The sequence below is a fragment of the Ochotona princeps genome, chromosome 22, assembly GCF_030435755.1.
Source record: "Ochotona princeps isolate mOchPri1 chromosome 22, mOchPri1.hap1, whole genome shotgun sequence".
Taxonomy (NCBI): Eukaryota; Metazoa; Chordata; class Mammalia; order Lagomorpha; family Ochotonidae; genus Ochotona; species Ochotona princeps.
In genome coordinates this window covers 19,362,519-19,382,375 of record NC_080853.1, presented here as the reverse complement: position 1 = coordinate 19,382,375, position 19,857 = coordinate 19,362,519, and the positions used below count along the sequence as shown (strand labels likewise).

General features: G+C 51.2%; 2 protein-coding genes across 2 annotated transcripts in view; both read left to right on the top strand.

Moving 5' to 3' along the window:
• HCK (HCK proto-oncogene, Src family tyrosine kinase) overlaps positions 1-10,875 on the top strand; it is a 35,113-nt gene extending 24,238 nt beyond the window's left edge. The window contains exons 10-13 of the mRNA XM_012927194.2: positions 1,200-1,276; positions 3,667-3,820; positions 6,523-6,654; positions 10,043-10,875. Coding sequence (XP_012782648.2) covers positions 1,200-1,276; positions 3,667-3,820; positions 6,523-6,654; positions 10,043-10,245 — 566 coding nt within the window. The 3' untranslated portion in view covers positions 10,246-10,875. The remainder of the gene's footprint in view (positions 1-1,199; positions 1,277-3,666; positions 3,821-6,522; positions 6,655-10,042) is intronic.
• A 2,489-nt stretch (positions 10,876-13,364) lies between these two features.
• Positions 13,365-19,857, top strand: part of TM9SF4 (transmembrane 9 superfamily member 4) — a 40,841-nt gene continuing 34,348 nt past the window's right edge. The window contains exon 1 of the mRNA XM_058679372.1: positions 13,365-13,519. Coding sequence (XP_058535355.1) covers positions 13,505-13,519 — 15 coding nt within the window. The 5' untranslated portion in view covers positions 13,365-13,504. The remainder of the gene's footprint in view (positions 13,520-19,857) is intronic.

Here is a 19,857-nt window from a genome sequence, read left to right as displayed (position 1 = left end):
AAGCCACAAGCAGGGAGCTGGATGGGAAGTGGGGCAGCCGAGACACAAACCAGTGCCCATATGGGATCCCAGGAAAGCAAGGATTTAGCCACTGAACAACCATGCCAGGCCCAGCTCTGTCAGCCTTTGAAAGCCATGGTCCCAATCCCACAGGCTCAGGAGGCTGGCCCATCCAGTGACCCCTGTTCTGCAAACAAAAACCTCATGAAAAGTAAACCCTCCAACTCCACTTCCCCAGCGCTAGGAATGGGGAAGTAACATTCCTCGTTTCTCAGATGTATCTGCTTTATCTGTTTAGAGGCTGGAGACGCACACAGAGATCTCACATGTACTGATTCACGCCCCACAGATCTGCAATGGCCAAGGCCAGGAGTTGGGAAATCGATTCGGGTCTCCCACGTGGAGGGCAGGGGCCCAAGCCTTGAGGCATCACCTCCTGCCTCCCAGCTTGCACGTTAGCAGAACGCTGGAATCGGGAGTTGAGCTGGGACTCAAAGCCAGGCCTTCGGATGCAGCCAAGTGGCTGCGACAAACATGGGTCTTGGGAGACACTGTTACATAAATTTGTTCCTGTGAAAAACTTGTAAGCTCACACTAAAGTGTGGGGGGAGGGGACCTGTGCTGTAACACAGTGGGTGGCGGTCGGAGTTCCAGCAACTCCGTTTCCAATTCAGCTTCCTGCCGATGCAAACCCTGGGGGGCAGCAGGCCATGGCCCGGCTAGTTGAGAACCACGGCGGAAAACCAAATGCAGTTCCTGGTTCCTGGTTTCTACCTGACTCAACCCTTGCTCTCCCCTCTCTCCTTCTCTCTCAGTTACTCTACCTTTCAAACAAATAAAATCTTAAAAACGCGGGGGGGCCTTGGTGCGGTAACCTGTGGCTGCAAGTCTCTCCTTGCATGCACTTGGAGCCCATATGGGTGCTGGTTCATGTCCTGGCTGTTCCACTTCCCATTCAGCTCCCTGCTTGTGGCCTGGGAAAGCAGTCGAGGAAGTCCCAGGGTATTGGGACCCTACATCCGCGAGGGACACCCGGAAGAGGCTTCTGGCTCCTGGCTTTGGATTGGCTCAGCTCCAGCTGTTGCAGAAACTTGGGGAGTAAACCCGCGGATGGAAGATCTGTGTCTCCTTCTCTGTGTCAATCTGACTTTCCAATAAAAATAAAGGAGCGGTAACCCTTGCCCGCCTCTCCCCTGCAGGGAGCCTGCTGGACTTTCTGAAGACCACAGAGGGCAGCCAGCAGCCCTTGCCAAAGCTCATTGACTTTGCAGCCCAGGTGAGAGCTGGAGAGGAAGCTGGGTGAGGGGCAGGGTGAGGGGTGGGGCGGGACAGAGTGGTTATAAATCCCCCAGGTGGGTGCTCACCACCACTGTACTGCCAACGGTCATCATGCAGAGCAGGCACAAAGCACTCAGTGTGAATACGCGCTTTTGCATCGACTTTGTACACAATGATTTGTTTAATCCTCACGCCAACCCTCCAGAGTAAGATTTCTGTGAGCTGTTCGTCTGTAACGAATTCTGTATCCCAAAGCTCAGGAGCTTAAAATGGTCTGGGCTTCTGGCTTTCACTTAGCCTAGCCCTGTCTGGTGCAGGCATCTGGGCAGTGAACTTGCAGATGGAAGCTTTCAAATAAAAGGGGAGGAGGGAAAATAGTCCATCCAGATGGCCTTTAGAGCACAGTGATCAGGTTCCAGGACGAGCATTCCAAGGGCCAAGCCCTAATACTTAAGTGCCTATTAAGTCTTTGCTGATGTCCTATTGGCCAGAATAAGTCACATGGCCAAGTCCAGCATCAGCCTGGTTCATTACGGTCTGGCCATAGCTGGGTTACTGTTATCCTAGTAACAGAATAGGAAATGGGGGTATAAACTCCAGATGAGGAAACAGGTCTAGTGAGCTTGCTTAAGTTGTTGCACTAATTATGGGGAATACAGCCATGAGTGAAATGGGAAATGTTGCTGTCCTTGTGGAGTTGACTGTCCAGCTCTCTTAGAGAGTGATGACCCAAGTGGCCACACCCCATACGGAGTGTCAGTTCGAGTCCCAACTGCTCAGCTTCTGCTCCAACTTCCTGTTCATGTGTTGTGAGAGGCAGCAGATTAGAGGTCAGTGCTTTGGTCCCTGACACGCATGTGGGAGACCCAGAAGGAGTTCTCCAGCCCCAGCTGTTGGCAGCATCTGCAGAGTGAACCATCAGATGGAACACCTTTCTCTCTCTCTCCAAATAGCACAGTAACCACCAAAGGAAATAAAGTATGCAGATCACAGAAACGCTTCTCGAAAACCCATTTTTCTCTCCCATCTTCCACTCACTGCAAGTTTTATCCTGGCCCAGGAGCAATCAGAGAAGGCCTCCCAGAAGGAAGAGGACAGAGGAGGGTGCTATAGGCAGAGGGTACAGCCTGTGCATAAGTCCGAAGCGATAAAACAAAGGAGCCTGAGGGTGTCACAACACCCGCAGCAGAGTGGGCCTGGGGACTTGGGTCTCAGCTCCAGTGCAGTAGGAGGGGGCCCCAGTTCTGTCGCCAATGAGCAGTTGGTCTCCCCATTCTGGGCTTTGGTCTCCCCATTCATCAGGGGAGGGAACTGGACCACACCTGCAGGTGCACAGGTGACTAGTGCATACTATTTCTTTTGACCACCAGAGTTATTGCTAAAAAAATAGGTTTCGATACTGGGAACCACAGGTGTGGGTTATGTAAATAAGCTACTAGTCCTGCCATCACTTCCTTACTTTAGTTAACAGACTCCTTATAAATAAGTCTCGGAGGGCCTTTGATGTTCAAAAGCCTGGATCTGGATTCCAATTGCCTTGGGTGCCCCCTGATGTCCACTCCCCGCAACTGCATAACACCTCCCACCTGGAGCAGGCAGCCTGGGTTTGGGTTCATCAGACAAACTCCCATCCTCCCTGCCCACCACACACACACCTCCTAAATCATCTTGTCAAGCTTGAACGTGGTTGCAATCCTCCAGAGCTCTGCAGTTCTGGGAGACTCAGAGGCAGCACATGGCTCTAGACTGGGAATCTACCGATGATGCAAATGTGTTCACAATACTCTTGTGGTGCAATCAGGAAACCTCCTCAATCATTCCAGTCTTGGCTCAAATCTCCCCTTCTCCAAGTAGCCTCCCTTGACCACCCAGCCCAGGCAGCTCTCTCTGCTTCAGACACTGTCACCTGCCTTGTCTCCCCATGCTGGGGCTATGCTACCTGCAAGGGCTTTCCCTGGCTCGGCACCTGTTTGGGTAACATGCCTTGCACTCACAGGACACTCAGTGAGTGTAGGATGAATGAGTGGATGAATTCTTCCTGCCCAGACTTGGGGATGAAGAAAATCTAAGAGATACAGCAGAGTGGGGCATGAAGCTAGTTCGTCCTGACAAAGAGGAGTGGGGATGAAGGCTCTTCATTAGCATACTGGTGTGTGTGTGTGTGTGTGTGTGTGTGTGTGTGTGTGTAAAAATCTTGCAGAAATAATCTTGTTGCTTTCTTCCTCGAGAACATTTCAAAGTGCTTTCCAGGAGTTCTAGAACCCTCGAGAATCCCCCTCCCCACTAACCTAGATGACCAGAGAAATGGCAGCCTGAGCCCCAGGCTTGTGGGAAGTAGCTTGGGCTGGGTTAGGTCTGAAGATCAGGGTGTCTCTGTTTCCGGTGCAGATTGCAGAGGGCATGGCCTACATTGAGCAGAGGAATTACATCCACCGAGACCTCCGAGCTGCCAACATCTTAGTCTCTGCATCCCTGGTGTGTAAGATCGCCGACTTCGGCCTGGCACGGGTCATCGAGGACAACGAGTACACGGCTCGCGAAGGTAGAGGATGCTGCCTGGTGGGTCCATGCACCTGCTAGCGGACTGGGAGAATGGAGAACAGATACCTGTGAGAGGGGCTGGGAAGATGCCCAGGTCTGGGTGAGGGCCGAGACCTCAGAATCTCATCTGGAAATCTGAGACCAGGTCGAGGAGGGTGGGTGTGTGGCAGTGAAGGCAGAGCGACTTTATAACAGGCAAAAACTGGAAAGAATCCAAGAGTCCAGAGACGGTCAGATGGACGTAGCTGTGGTTGGCTCATGCGGCAGTGAGAAAGCACACACTGGATGGATGCATGTCACCAACAGGATGACATCACGAAGGGAGCTGGACAGAAGGGAACAGGCGCTTGACAGTTCCATGTGCCTGGCACTCCAAAGCCGACAGAATGGGCATGTGGCCTGGCAGTGCAGCAGTTGGTGGGGAGACCCCGTCCCGCACCGGAGCGCCTGGGAGTGAGTCCCGCTAACGCTCCCGACTGCAGCTTCCTGCTCACCCACACCTTGGGAGATGGCCGGTGAGGCCTGGAGGGAGTTTCTGGCTCCCGGTTTTGACCTGGCCCAGCTTTGGCTGTTGCTGGCATTTGGGAAGCGAATACAAGCGGACATACACACTCTCCCGTGCCCTCCTTCTCTAGAAAATCCGTGAACGAAGAAGTGCATGCACTCTCTCCCTCTGAAAACAAATTTTAAAGATGTATTTATTTTAATGAAAAGGCAGATTTACAAAGAGAAAGAGACACAGAAAGATCTTCCATCCGCTGGTTCACTCCCCAATGTCCGGAGCTGAGCTGATCCGAAGCCGGGAGCCCAGAGCTTCCTCAGGGTCTCCCACACGGATGCAGGGACCCAAGGCTGTTGTGGGCTGTGGAGCTGATTTACACTCCTTGAGCTGATCACTCAGGAATCAGGCCTAAGGCAGTAGCACCTAGCCTTTGCAGATTCATTGGCGTCCTATTGTCCTGTTGATGGGCTTGGGGGAAAGAGGAGATAATATGGTAATAAAGAGGCTTGTGGAGGACGGCTTGGGAGAGACGGCTCCCAGCACTTGTAACATCATCCTGGTCTCCGTGTGTCGGTGCTTTTCGCTCGGACATTCGCCGTGCCTACTACGCTGGCTCAGCTAGCCGCGACACAAGGCTTTGGGCCATCCATGACTGCTTTCCCAGGCCACAAGCAGGGAGCTGGATGGGAAGTTGAGCAGCAGGGATATGAACCAGTGCCCATGTGAGATCCAAGCACTTGCAAGGCGAGGACTTTAGCCACTAGGCTATTGCACCAGGCCCTCCTCTAAAATATTTTAAATTGAAAACACACAAACAAATATGTGTATGTGCATGTGTGTATGTGTGTACCTCAAAATCTTTAGCAGTATTATTCATCCTAGGCTAAAACTGGGGACGACCCAATGTCCAGCTACTGATGAACAGTTAAACAGAATGTGGTACAAAGGAATATTTTTCAACAATAAAATAGAACCAAGTACTGATCCAGACCCAACATGGATCAGCTGCTGAGAAAGCCAGGTGCAGGTTGTATGATCCTCTTTCCATGAAAGGTCCAGTACAGGCAAATGTAAATACATAGAAGGTCCATCAGTGGTTGCCTCAGGCTGGGATGGGGTGTTGGGGAGAAACGAGGGAAACTGCTCTGGGTGCTGGTGGAGGGAATGGGAAAAAATACTCTAAAGTTCTCAACTTCATGAACATTCTAAAATCCATTGAAATGTGCCCTTTGAATGGGTGAGCTGTGTGGCCTGTGAATTCTATGTCAATAACGCAGATGGGGAAAAGAGACCAGACGTCATTGCTAACGGTAGGGGTTAGCACAGTGGTTGCCTGTGTGAGGAGGTGCTGAGTGGGAGCAGGGCACCGCCTTCTGCAGAGCTGCAAATGCTCTGGCTGTTGGGCAAACGGGACTCCAAGGACACAGGTGTATCTACAGGGACATCAGGTTGTACGTTAACCATCTGCGCACTCTATTTCATGTTTATGACTCCATGAAAAATTTTAAACTAAGGATTTAAACCACTAAAAAAAGGGGGGGTGTGTGGAGTACATCAGAGGACACGCAGGATATAAAGAAAAGTCTCTAGATCTAAAGGGAGGAAGGCAAAGAAAAAAACACATGCCCAGGGCACCTTTACAGCATTCCTTGCGTCAACTGCCAAGGTCTCATCACGTTGCCACACTCATACGTCCTACAGACAATGCTGGCAACCATCAGGAAGTTAACAGAAACACTAACAAACAGCTAAGCGTTTGCAGACAAGCCTGGGGGGGGGTGGGGAAAGCAGAGGCACCTGCTCCTTTCAGTGGTCAGGGGTCCACATACTCCCCCCTTCTGAATTGCTAGGATTAAGAGGACCAAGACACAGTCTGTGAGCTGGACTCCAGGCTTGCTCCCCTAGTCTCTGAGTTCAGGAACTCTACTCCTGAGGGTTAGAGCAGCCTGGGGAAGCAGTGGAGCTAGTGAGGTGGTTCCCGGCGTGAGCTCCCATGCCACTGCCACAGCCCTGGGCCTTCCCCACTGGGACCTCAGCCGGCTCTCTGTGTGAATGGGACCTGGCTTCCAGCAGGAGCCCCCACTGCGGGCAGCTGCAGCTCTGCAGGGGCCCCGTGGCGCCATTCCCTCACCCTAGCAGGGAGCCAGGCCTGACCGCTCTGCACACCCCTCACCCCAGCTCTGCTCTGTCCCACCCCACAGGGGCCAAGTTCCCCATCAAGTGGACAGCTCCAGAAGCCATCAACTTTGGCTCTTTCACCATCAAGTCAGACGTCTGGTCCTTCGGCATCCTGCTGACGGAGATTGTCACCTACGGCCGCATCCCTTACCCAGGTGAGTCCGGTGGCATCTACAGGTGGCTGCTCTGGACACGGCCTGCCTGTGGCTCCCTCTCATCATCACATCCATTCAGGGGGAGCTCCTGGTCCACAGCCCAGCCTGCCTCAACGCACCCATCTCAGAGCCACTACCAAGAAGTCTGGAGGCTTCCCTGGCCCTTTCTTCGCTCTCATCTCTTACCACATTCAAGAAGTTCCAAAGTGCTTGGCTGCTCAACTCCAAAACATCTCCCAAGTCTGCCCCCTTGTCACCGCATGGCCTCTGCTCTCACGGGGGCTGGTGCACAGCCTCCATAGCAGTCGCACTGCTGTCTCTGCCCTCTCTCCTGTGGTCTGTTCTCCACTTGCACCCAGAGGGGTTTTCTACACTGAGAATCAGGTCTTGCTGCTTCTCTACTTCTCTTGACTGATCTTCCATCACAATTAGGTTAAAATCCTAAACTCCTCATATGGTGTGACGGTGGTGTGGGACCTAATTTCCGTGGCTATTCCCCAATCACCCAGAGCTTCACACACCTGCCCAGGGGTTCTCTTCTGAATAGCCTATGTTGTTTCATGGGTAGCACTCATCACACTTGATAACTATGTATCTGCTTCAGATTTTCTCTATCAGACTCTATGCTCCATGGGGCCAGAAACCAGGTCTCTATTCCTCACTCAAGAATGTGCAGGGCCTACCTCTGTGTTTGGCATGTCACTTGTTGAATGGCTGTTCGCACCCTCTTGCCGATGAGCAGTACCCCACTTTGAGCTGACCATGAGGCTATTCAGAGATGCACCCAACACTGTGTTCCTCTTTCCACTCAAGTGTCTTGGAGTACCCATGGTTAGAACCCTGGGAGAGGGGCAACACTGACTTAAATAGCCTCTGATTTTTTAAAAAAGATTTATTTTATTTTTATTACAGTCAGATATACAGAGAGGAGGAGAGACAGAGAGGAAGATCTTCCATCCGATGATTCACTCCCCAAGTGAGCCGCAACGGGCTGGTGCGCGCCGATCCGAAGCCGGGAACCTGGAACCTCCTCCAGGTCTCCCACGTGGGTGCGGGGTCCCAAAGCTTTGGGCCATCCTCAACTGCTTTCCCAGGCCACAGGCAGGGAGCTGGATGGGAAGTGGAGCTGCTGGGATTAGAACCGGTGCCCATATGGGATCCCGGCGCGTTCAAGGCGAGGACTTTTAGCCACTAGGCCACGCCGCCGGGCCCAAGCCTCTGATTTTTTTTATATAAATAGTATTGAATGTAAATCCTCTCTTGTCAGCTATTAAACTATGACAAACTCACTTTCCTCCTCCTACCCCCAGTGTCTCCACCTGTAAAAAGAATACAGGGGCTGATATATGCCTTGCACAGGAAGTAACAGATGCAGACACTGGATTCATTCAGAAGTATTTACAGAGTTCCTACTGTGTGCTGGGCACTGTGGGTACAATGAGACAGGGTCTCTGCACGTCCAGTGCACCTGTTCATAAGGCGGGGGAAGACACACTTACTGGACAAGCACTGTCGGATGGAGACCACTGCTGAGGGGCTGTCAGAGGGAGTGGCAGGGAGCTCTGGTAGACAGGGCTCCTTCCAGAGCAGGTTGTGATGAGCGAAAGCTGAGTGACTATTTGGAGAGAGGCTTCCAGGTAGATGGCACTGCCAGCTTGTAGGGCATAGTGGTGGGGAAGCTGATGTGGCCAGAGGCAAGGAATGAGGGCAGATGGCAGATGACACGGTGAGCAGGGCCAGAGGTCAAGGAGCAGAGTGGGGGTGCTGGCCTAACCATGCAGGAAACCTGTGCAGCAAATTGGGTGGGGAAGCAGCCATCATCATGCAGTTGCCACTTTTTTACCTTAATAGAGATTTTTTAAAAAATTTATTTGGGGCCTGGAATAATGGCTTGATTGGCTAATCCTCCACCTCCCATCCAGCTCCCTGCTGTGGCCTGGGAAAGCAGTGGAGAATGGCCCAAAGCCTTGGGATCCTGTACCCGCTGCTTCGGAGACCCGAGAAGCTATTGGCTCCTGGCTTTGGATTGGCTCAGCTCTGCCTGAAGATCTTTCTCTCTGTCTCTGCTTCTCTCTGTCAAATCTGCCTTTCCACTTGGGGCGTGAACCAGCAGATGAAAGATCTTTCTGTCTCTCCTCTCCATAAATCTTCCTTTCTAATAAAATTAAATAAATCTTTACTTTTTTTATTTGAAAGGCAGAGTTACAGAGAGGCCAAACTGAGGATCCAGGAGCTTCTTCCAGGTCTCCATGTGCATTCAATGGTCCACACATTTGAGTCATCCTCCGCCGCACATTAGCAGGGAGCTGGGTTGGAAGCAGAGTGGCTGCAGCATGAACTGGGACCCACACGAAATGCCAGTTCACAGGTGGCAGCTTAACTGACTGTTCCACAACACCTGCCCCCAGGCCCAAGGAAAGTGTATGGAAGGCAAGCAGAGAGCTGCAGCCAGGACCCAGGCAGAGATGCCAATAGCCTGGATACAGTGGCTACAGTGGCAGATGTCAGGCAGTGTGATCCTTCAAACTAGAAACAGGACTTGCTCCCACAGAAGGCAAGCGAAAGAGAAACCAGATTATCTTTGCTTCCCCTGGGCAATGGCTGGGCAGTGGTTTGGGAGTGGAACTTTAAGGTTTGTTTAAGCCCTGTGGAATTCGAGGTGATTTACACATAGCCAAGTAAAAATATCTGCTGGAGCACTGGATCATAAATTTGGTGTGCAAGGCTCATCATTTACAGTTTGGGATCATGGTGGCTATTTTTAAGGATAAATTGATAGAAACTTATAATGGGCAAGGAAATGTTCCCACCCATAATGCGACACAGAGTAAGGCCACCTGACTGTGGTGTAAAAGCCAGGCAGTGGTTTAGAAGCCTTAACCATTTGGATGCATCAGGCTGTAACAAAACAGCATCCTGAGAATAAAGACAATGTAGATAAGCTGTTCCCTGCCACGTGGAGTTTGGCGCTGTGGTTGCTAGGTTTAGTGGCTCAATGGTGATCGGGGCTCCGGGCTAATTTCTCTGATTATCTTCCCCCTGTGGTCAGATGATGGCTGCACCTCCCAGTATTGTACCATCCTGTAGTGTCAGAGGAAGCGAGGAAGTGAGGAAGCAAGTGTGTGCAGGTCCTCCAAAACTTCTCCTTCAATCCAGGGAGGAAAACCTTGCCAGGAAGCCTCCCAGCATACTTCTCCCTTCTGCTCCACTAGCCGAAAGAGGGGTCCATGCCCATACCATAGCTGCAAGGCCCGCTAGGGGCCTTCCCGAAGAGCTCAGCTTGCAGGAGGAGGCGGGAGGGATGGCTGCTGGGGCAACCAAAATGTCTGCCTACACTTGGCCCTATTTCTCAAGCCTTCCCTTTCCCCACTGCCCAATTCCTTCCCAGGGATGTCGAACCCCGAGGTGATCCGGGCACTGGAACAAGGGTACCGGATGCCACGACCGGAGAACTGCCCCGAGGAGCTCTACGGCATCATGACGCGCTGCTGGAAGAACCGCCCGGAGGAGCGGCCCACCTTCGAATACATCCAGAGTGTGTTGGATGACTTCTACACAGCCACGGAGAGCCAGTACCAGCAGCAGCCATGACGGATGGGCCAGGGCCAAGTCAGGCAGCCATGCAGGCCCCAGGAGGTTCCCCCTCTCTCCCCCAGCAGCCTCCACCAGGGCCTGCTCTCCTGCCCCAGGCCCAGATACTCTGCCTCACTCCAGTATCCTCATGCACAGTTGAACTGGACAGTGTCTTTTGACTCGATCAAATCATGCCTTGCCATTCTCAGGAAACCCCAAAATAGTACTTCCATTAACTGGGACAGGTGGATTCCACTTCCAGCTAGGGATGGGATGGAAACTGTTGAAAGTCATGAAATAAGTATTTAAATGACAGGTATGGTTGCCTGTTATTGAAGATCGGCTTGCTTTCTTGCTGTATGAGTCAGAATTCTCGGAGGAGGTTGGATGCGTGAGGAGAGGCAGAACAGTTCAATGCCCTGAGTTTTCTCACTGCCCCCAAAATAGTCACTGTTGCACTGGGGTTGGAAGGCCGCTGTAAACGAAGACCACACACTTGGTGGCTTGAAACAGCACATACACACAGGTTATCTCACCCTCCTGCAGGGCCAAGGGCCTGCCTCCTTCGGGAAACTTCATTTTTCCCTGTGCCTGGAGGCCACTCACATCCCTGATGCCCTGTTCCCTGTGTACCTGAGTCCACACTCCATTTCCGTTGGAACACCCGCTCAGATGCTGACTGCCTCTCTTCCCGCCGGAACTTGCGAGGATCCCTGGCATTGTTTTGGACCCGCCTTGAATAGCCCAGAATCATCTTTCCTTCTCCAAGATCCTTGATCACACTGGCCAAGTTCCTTTGTCCACACAAGGAGACGTTTCTGTTTCTGTAGCTACTCGGATGTAAGGACAGACACATCTTAGGGGACACAGGAGTTGGCCAACCACCTTAGTATCTAGTGACTGCACCTGCCAGGAAGCAAACAATAATTTCTCAGAATCCAAGATTCTAATTCTCTTTGCAACGCCACATCGCTATGTGATTGGTTGGGCTAGATCTCCCATGGGGCCAGGGGCTGCCTGAAACCTAGCATTTCCCATTGCCAAGTTGCTATCATGATGATTACAGTGGCCTCCACCATTTGCAAGAATGCTGGAGTCTGGAGAGGTAGCTGATGAGAGGTACTGGTTCCTGGACACGGGGAGCTATTGGTAGAGGAAGAGGAAAGAGAAGACAAGGAGGGGGTGGGTAGATCGCTGTTTTGTCTTTTCTTTCTGTCACTCTGCCTTTCAAATGAATAAATAAATCTTTTTTTAAAAAAGGAAAATTTTTCCCACGTGCAGGGGTGACCTTTTAGCTGATTGGTCGCTTCCCACGTGCAGGGGCGACCTTTTAGCTGATTGGCTAGGTGTTATATATAAGCAGGTTGGGTCCTGGAGCAGGGGGCAGACAGAGTAGAGGGAGCAGACAGAGTAGAGAGAAAGAAGGAGCAGACGGCTTTCCTGTTTGCATGCTGCCTGATGGAATAAAGAGTTTCTACACACACACACACAAAAGGAAAATTTGGGTCCGGTGCAATGCCTCAGCAGTTAAATCCTTGCCTTACACCCTCCAGGATCCCATATGGTTCATGTCCCAGCTGTTCCACTTCCCATCCAGGTCTCTGTCTGTGGCCTGGGAAAGCAGTCGAGGACGGCCCAAAGCCTTGGGACCCTGCACCCACGTGGGAGACCCGGAGCAGCTCCTGGCTCCTTGCTTCGGACTGGTGCAGCAATGGCCGTTGCGGTCACTTGGGGAGCCATCAGATGGAGGATCTTCCTCTCCGTCTCTCCTCCTCTCTGTATATCTGCCTTTCCATTAAAAATAAATATATCTTAAAAAAAAAAAAAAAGAAAGAAACTTAGGTCCCATGCAATGGCTCAGTGGCTAATCCTCCCCTTGCAAAGTGCCAGGATCCCATAAGGGTACTGGTTTGTATCCAGCTTCCCATTCAGTTCCCTGCTTGTGGCTTGTTGGAAAGCAGAGGAGGATGGCCCAAAGCCTTGGGACCTTACATCCACACAGGAGACCCAGAAGAGGATCCTGACTCCTGGCTTCAGATCAGCTTAGCTCTGGCTGTTGCAGCCATTTGGGGAGTGAACCAATGGATGGAAGATCTTTCTGTCTTTCCTTCTCTCTATAAATCTGCCAATAAAAATAAATCCTTTAAAAAGAGCTTTATCTTGTGTGTGTTTGTGTGTGTGTGTGAAATATCAGTGCAAGCCACGTTTTTTTTTCTTTTTTTTTTTAAGATTTATTTATTTTTATTGCAAAGTCAGGTATATATAACAGAGAGAAGGAGAGACAGAGAGGAAGATCTTCCATCCGGTGATTCACTCCCCAAGTGACTGCAACGGCCAGAGCCACGCCGATCTGAAGCCAGGGGCCAGGAACTTCTTCCAGGTCTCCCATGCAGGTGCAGGGTCCCAAAGCTTTGGGCCATCCTCTGCTGCTTTCCCAGGCCACAAGCAGGAAGCTGGATGGGAAGCAGAGCTGCCAGAATTAGAACCGGCGCCCATAATGGGATCCTGGCGCGTTCAACACCACTTTAGCCACTAGGCCACTATGCCAAGCCCATCTTTTTTTTTTTTTTTTTAAGATTTATTCATCTTTTGTTGGAAAGGCAGATTTACAAATTTACATTCAGTGACAATGACTTACTGAATAAATTCTATGTATTCATCCTTGGTTACTGGATGTACCTCCTACATTATTGATTTCTCACTGTAATCCTGTATTGATAATACTATAAAAACTCCCTTCCCACTTGGCAGATAAAAGTAAGGCAGAGTAAGGTTAAATAAAAGACAACGTCCTGCCCTCAAAGGGATTACAGTGTATTAGCACACCCAATAGTCAAGTAAAGAATTAAATATATAATTACAAATAATTCTCGGGATAGGGCGGCTGTTGGAACGCAGAGACCAATCCCATTTGTCCAAATCAAAGCCGCAGGTAACCCTAGCAACCGGTCGTCCTGCCATTAGTAAAGATGGCGCCCGCGGCGCGAGCGCGTTTCCACACACCCCTATTGCCCATAATGCAGTGGGCATAGGAAGGCTTAGTTTTTGCCAGGAGCTAACATGGCTCCCTTAGTTACACAGTTCTCTCTTTCTACCTAATCAGCCACCTGACAGCCACGTCACGCTGTCGACCAGGTGCTACCTTTTACTCACCCCTCCGCTAGCCGCGACCGAAGGATGGGCCGAAACCGGCAGATGAGCACCTCACCGAGTTAAACTCCGTAACCAAGGGAGCATCACTTCCGGCGACGTCATCACGGCGACACGTGTATCCAAGATGGCGCCGGCGATGGTGAGTGAAGGAGACTCCGGCAGCCGGAGCTGGAGCGGGGCCTTTCAGGGTATCTCAGGACCTTGCGGTACCCCGTGCCTGTCCCCGAGCCACCTCCGGGACCCCTGGTTCACGTTACCCCTAGCTGGGGCTGTCCCCCCCAAAAAATCTTCCTCGTCAGGCTGGACCCTACCGTGAGGCCCCGAGTTTTGGGGCGAGGCGCCGTTTCGGAGGGAATCCTTGTCTACTGCCTATGCCTGCATCCATTCCTGCTTTGGTCCCCGCCCCATCACCTCTGTGCTCGGACGCCTCCCTAGAACTCTCCATTCTTTCCGCATTCTCCTCTCTCCCTCTTCCCGGCCTCCCCAACACCCTGAGCAGTCGGCGGATGAAGCCTCGTCGCTGAGCCAGGCTCCCAGCCCAAGCGTTGTCCTCGCTTTCCACCTTAGCTACCCCCAGTGCCCACCTCTCTGGCTGCCACTCCCCTCACCTGCAGCCCTCCATCCACCCCACTCCTCCTGTCTGGTTTCTCAGTAGGGATCTTAGATGCTATTGGTTCTCAAACTTTGTGACCCCCTAAGAACCCCTGAATGGGGCGGGGAGACCCGTGTGATGCAGCTTTGTGAGCCCCACTCGCAAAGATGCCAGTGCCCTGGAGTTAGGTGATGCTGGAACTCGGGTCTCCCAGCGTTTCAGTGAGCCTCGTGGAAGGGGGTGGGCCCTCACTGCCTGGCTCTGCAAGCCGCGTAGCTCGTTATGGACAAAAGCTGCTTGGGATGAGGCCTATGTGTGGATGAGAGTGGAGATAAAAGCCGCACCTGGAAATAGCTCTACTGGAAGGAAACCCTTTGGGGAATGGCCCTTCTTCCAGAAGTTCCACTCACATTCTGCTTCTCCAGAGACCACAGCTGAACCTGCAGGTGCTCGAGGCACAGTGACTGTCTTGCTTTCTGGGAGTGTGTGGCAGGGGAAGGAAGTGACGTGAGGTTTGACTTGAGCAGAGCAACATTCTTGCTGACATTCTTGCCTCTTCGTCTTCTGCAGACCTGTGAGGACAGGTCCGCCTCCTGGTAGCTGGCTATGACCAACCACGCATGCTTAACGTGCGACTTACATGCCGACGACCTCAGAGGTCAGGCCTGTGTGGGCGTAGCCTTTGATCTGAACCAGAACTGGGGCGAATCCCAAAAGTTGCATTTGAAGGACCCCTTCTTTTCCCGCCTGTCCGCATTGAGAACAAGGATAGTGTAAGAACTGAACAGGAAGTCTCACTCTGTCTTGATGTAGGGAAGAAGCTCAGTCATGAGGTGTGTTTATAGCATTACACTAGGAAATTTTATGCCCAGTTTGGAGATTTTAAGGAGGCCGTAAGTTAGCAATACGTGTTTCGTTACACATTTATTTAATGAACAAATATTTGAATGCCTCCTGCATGCTCTGCCAGGAACTTGGATATGATGGTGTTCAAGGACAGTGAGAAAGTGAATACATGAATAAGCTGTCAGAGGGTGGTGAATGCTGTGAGGACGGCAAGCGGGGAGATAGTGATTGGGGGTGATTGGGTGACAACTGGAATAAGTGTTTAGACATCTTCTTCAGGGTGGGAGCTGTGCACAGAGTTTTTGGGGGCCTAAAGGGAGCCAGCTGTGCACAGCGTCCCATGCATAGGGGATGGCAAATGTCAGGGGCCATGGCAAATGAAAGGGTTGGAGGGGCTGCAGTCTGGTGAGGTCCGGGTGTAGGAGGGACATGGATCGCCCCAAGAGTACCTGCATTGGTGGGAGCATGTCTGCCTTTGGCAGTCTGCATTTTGAACTAGATGGCTCCGCCAAGCTGCTTGCCTTCCCCACTGGCCCCAGAACAAGGCGTTAGGGGAGCCAGCTTGTTCTTGGTCTGCAGAGAGGCCAGGGAGGGGAGGGTGAGGCAGGCTCAGTGAGTGAGCCTTCCCCATGCCACCTGGTAGTATCATGCGCTTCCAGGCTGCAAACAGTAAGTAAGTGGGTAACATACACAGTGACCCACAGAGGCCAATGTTTGGTGTAGGAGGGAACGAGGTGGAGAAGCCAAGTTTGTACAAGTATATAAGAAAGACAGACTTGGCTTTCATCTGTGTCAGGCACAGGGACATTGGCACAGATTGCACACAGTCGGACAGGCAGACTGCTTCACAGCCACTGTGGGGCAGTGGGCAGGGTATAACTGTAATTTGGAGTGTACGGGCTTTGGAGGCCTTAAAAGAGAGGAACTGAGCTGGTGGATTGACCAGCTGTGAGAACAGGCCGGCTTTCTGAGTTTGTGCTTTGGATTTGAGTTACAGATTTAAAGTGGTATTTACGGGCTTTCCTTTCCTTCTCGTAAAGAATGGCTCTTCCCCAGGGTGAGGCTGCTGCCTCCCAAGTCTGTTGAAGCACAGTGGGTGTTTCCTGAACCTCCAGGGCCAGACTCGCCAGTGCTGGGATGGCTAGTGTGAACTGAAGTTCTCTGGGCTCTTCCTGCCCTGGCCTTCACACTGCTTTTAGGGTGCAGGGCTGGTCCAGCTGCACACAGAGACGCAGGCTCAGGTTTCACATTTTATAGAAAGCCGCTGCTCTGGGGACTGTTTTTGTGCCACTTGAGAAATGTTCATTCAGTACATTTACAGGCATCACAGGAGTCTGGAAACTTTAGAGAATGAAGCTTTGTAATTCTCTCACGTGTTTTGCCATCCACACTATTTTGATTTTGATTTAGTCATTTTTATGGACATAATTTATATATCTTTAAAATCACCCATTTAAAGTGTATAATCCTGTAGTATTTAGTGTATTCGCAAGGTCCAGCCGTTGTCACCATTGTTTAACTGTGTAGCATTTCCATCACCCCAAAAAGAAACATCAGCAGACCCTCCCCAATCCTCTCTTTTCCCCTAACCCCCAAGCCCTAGAAACCCCATGGATTTACTTTCTGTCTGAATGGATTCTCCCCTTCAGGTCATTTACATAAAGTTAATTAAATAGGGTGTGGTCTCTTGTGTTTAGTTTTCTTAAGAGACAGAGCTGGGCCCGGCGCAGTAACCTAATGGTTAAAGTACTTGCCTTGCATGCACCGGGATATCGTATGGGCACCTGTTCATGTCCCAGAGGTCCAAATTCCCATCCAGCTCCCTGCTTGAGGCCTGGGAAAGCAGTTGAGGAAAGCCCAAAGTCCTGGGACCCTGCACCCGTGTGGGAGACCTGGAAGAAGCTCCTTGCTTTGGATCGGCTCAGCTGTGGCTGTTGCAGCCACTTGGGGAGTGAACCAGTGGATGGAAGATCTTTCTGTTTCTCCTCCTTTCTGTATATCTGTCTTTCCAATAAAAATAAATAAATCTTTTTTTTTTCTTTTTTTAAAGGGAAAGATAGAGCTCTACCTGCTAGTTTGTTCCCTGAGGGGCTGCAGGTGCTGGGGCTGGACCAGGCTGCAGCCACATGCTGGAAACTCAGTCCAGGTCTCCCTAGTGAGTACCAGAACCCACTTTTCTTGAGCCAGGACCTGCTGGTTCCAAGGGCTGCATTTGGAAGGGGCCGGGATCCAAAGCAGAGTCGAGAACGTGCACCATGATGGGGAATGCAACTGGCTCAGCCGATGGCTTACCTCCCCGGCCAGCACGTTCCCTGGGTTGCTTTGCCTTAGCATGATGTTTGCAGATTTTATCCAAGCTGCATACTTGTGTAGTTCATTCCTTTTCATGGCCAAATAGTACTCCGTTGTGTGACTGTGCCACAGTTGATTTCCCATTCACCAGTTGATGGACGTTTGTGGTTATTTCTGCTTTGGGGCTGTTAGGTGCAATAACACTGATAGGAATGTTGACTTTTGTGTAAGGATGTTTTCCCTTCTCTTGGGTGCATAGCCAGTGGGGGTATTGCTGGATCAACCTCACTGTTGTGAGGTTTTGGTCTAGTCCAGAAGCAAAGGAATTGACTGAGAGGTATCAGGGTTGCCTTGGATGCTTGGAGGTGGTGCTGGCCGGCCCTGGCCCCAGGTGGAAGCACAGGAACTGTTTTAAGTTGGAAACAGGTGCTAGCTGTGGGGCAGGTTGTGTGGTGTGGGCCTGCAACAGGGGCAGGCCTCTGCCACCCGTACATGTGTCATAACTTTCTATCCCTTCCAGCCTTTGTGTGCAGGTGAGCATCCTCCAGTTCAGGAAGGGGCACCCGGAACAGGAGTCGGAAACCTGGGTTTGGTCCCAGCACTGTCTCTGGTTCAGCCTGGGGCCTGGCTCGACTTGCTTTGGCTTGTTTGGTGTCTTTTTCTACTTGTCATCTGAGGCTTAAGGCTTGGGCTTGATGTTCGCTACATTCCAAGCTCAGGATCCTGTGATTTAGATACTGGTGTTGAGACGCCTATCAAATCACGTGAATTCTGCTTTGCTTCTGATTCCAGTCCTTTGGAATCTTCCTAAATTGTGATCTGGGGTTGCCTGTGTTGCCTCTGTCTCCTGGGTGGCTCCACCTGACTCATGCTCTGTAGGAGCCCCTGTGTCTCGTGCTGAGGCACTGACCCGATGAGGAATCCTGCTATAGAAGCGCCCCTGGCCCCCTCAGGAGGGAGAAGTCAGGTGCAACATTAAGTTGCCGCTTAGTTTCTCTTTTACAACTTGGGGAAAGTTCTCCTTTGTTCTTTGCAGGAAAAGAACAGACTGCAGAATGCCAGAGCAAGTCCAGAGATGGCCTCTGAATAGTACCAGGAGATGGAGAGGACACAGATGAGCAGGGCCGTCTGTATCCGGCCACAGGATGACAGGAGCCACTGCTGCTCCCGAACCTGCTTTCATCCCTGGACTGTTTGGCTGGTGACGCTTGTATTTCCCAAGTTTCCCAGGACTTCGCAGTTCATATCATTTTTCATCATTGCTTCTTTTTCTTGCAGTCATTGGTGGTTTCTCACCAGTGCCTCATGCCTTAAACTGCAGATTGGGAATCAAGCCCAAATTTTAATTCACAGGTGGCCCACGTGGAAAACAGACCAGTGGAGCCAGGCCACAGAACTAGGCTATTGACTCTTGCTCCACACGTCCCTTCCTGACTCTGTTGCTGTTCCCCCACACATGAGGTCGGTTGAGCTGTCTTCAACAGACACACTTGCCAGACTGGGATATCCTGGTCTCAGGTTCATCCACAGCCTGGGCTGGAATCCTAGCTCTGACACTGACTACTTCTGTGACTTTGACTTGATTTTGTGACCTCAGGCCAACTGTTTGCCTCATTAAGCCTCACTGATCTTACTTTTCATCCTTTTTCTTTAACTGAGATAAATATACATAAAATAAATCTGTTGTAACTAAAGTGGATGACAGATGAGTGTATCCAGAAGGAAATGGGCACTCTGGTGTCGATGCAGGGTCTAAGGGTCTCCAAGAACTCTCCTGCTGCTTGGTCCAGCAAGGGGAGAGGGGAAGGCCAGTACCCTCCACGCTTCCAGGCTACAACCCGGTTGCCCAGGGATGCACAGGTGTCCAGGCCAGCAGGCTGCCTGTTTTTCACTACTTCCAAGTGACCATTTTTGAGTCTTGTATGTCTCTGTTCAACAGCTTTCCTTTATGCAACAGCTCTGACATAAACATAAACCTGTCTCCCACAGCTAATTTGGTCCCTGGGTTTTGTTTTTGTTGTTTTTCTCCCCCTTTTTGAGGTCTTTAGCTCCAGGGGACTGCTTTAGCTGCCAGTGGTCCTCATTCTGGGCCTGTGTGGTGAAATTCTTAAGGAGCTCTAAGGGGTTGGGTAATTGTTTTCGGTTAGCTGCAAACCCTGCCCCAAAGTCTTGGTTCTCTTTTTCTTTCTCACATCTCTGCCTTCCCCTTAAATTTGGGGAGCAGTTATGAATGTGGTCTTAAAATGTGATTGTATCTTTGAGGAAGGAAAATCTAGCCTTCCGTTAAGGAGGTGTTATTGCTTCAAAGGCACCTAGCAGGAACCAAAGGGTCATTAAGATTGACCGGAGTGTATTGCCAGCAGGTGCTGTTTAGAGGGAAGGAGGTGGTAAGGCAGGAGGCTCCAGAAGATAAAAGGTGAACTCCGGTCACAGAGGAGTAAAAGGAAATGTCCGAGGAAACGTACTATTTTCTTGAGAGGAAGTTAATTGTTCACACCATTTCCACTGGGCAGGGCTGGTGTTGGAGTCTGAGTGCGTCCTGGCAACCTGTCATCAGGGTGCTGTCAGACAAAGACTTCCTTTCTGCTCTTGCCCAGCCCTCAGAAGAAAGACACTTGGGGAGAGAAAGACCTTGATTCTCAGGTCTCAGCTTTCCAGGTCACCTGTATGTTCAGTGATGGAGTGTCCGATGACAGCCCACAGGCTTCTAGATTGCTAACACCTTGTTGCCTGACTTGATACCTTTC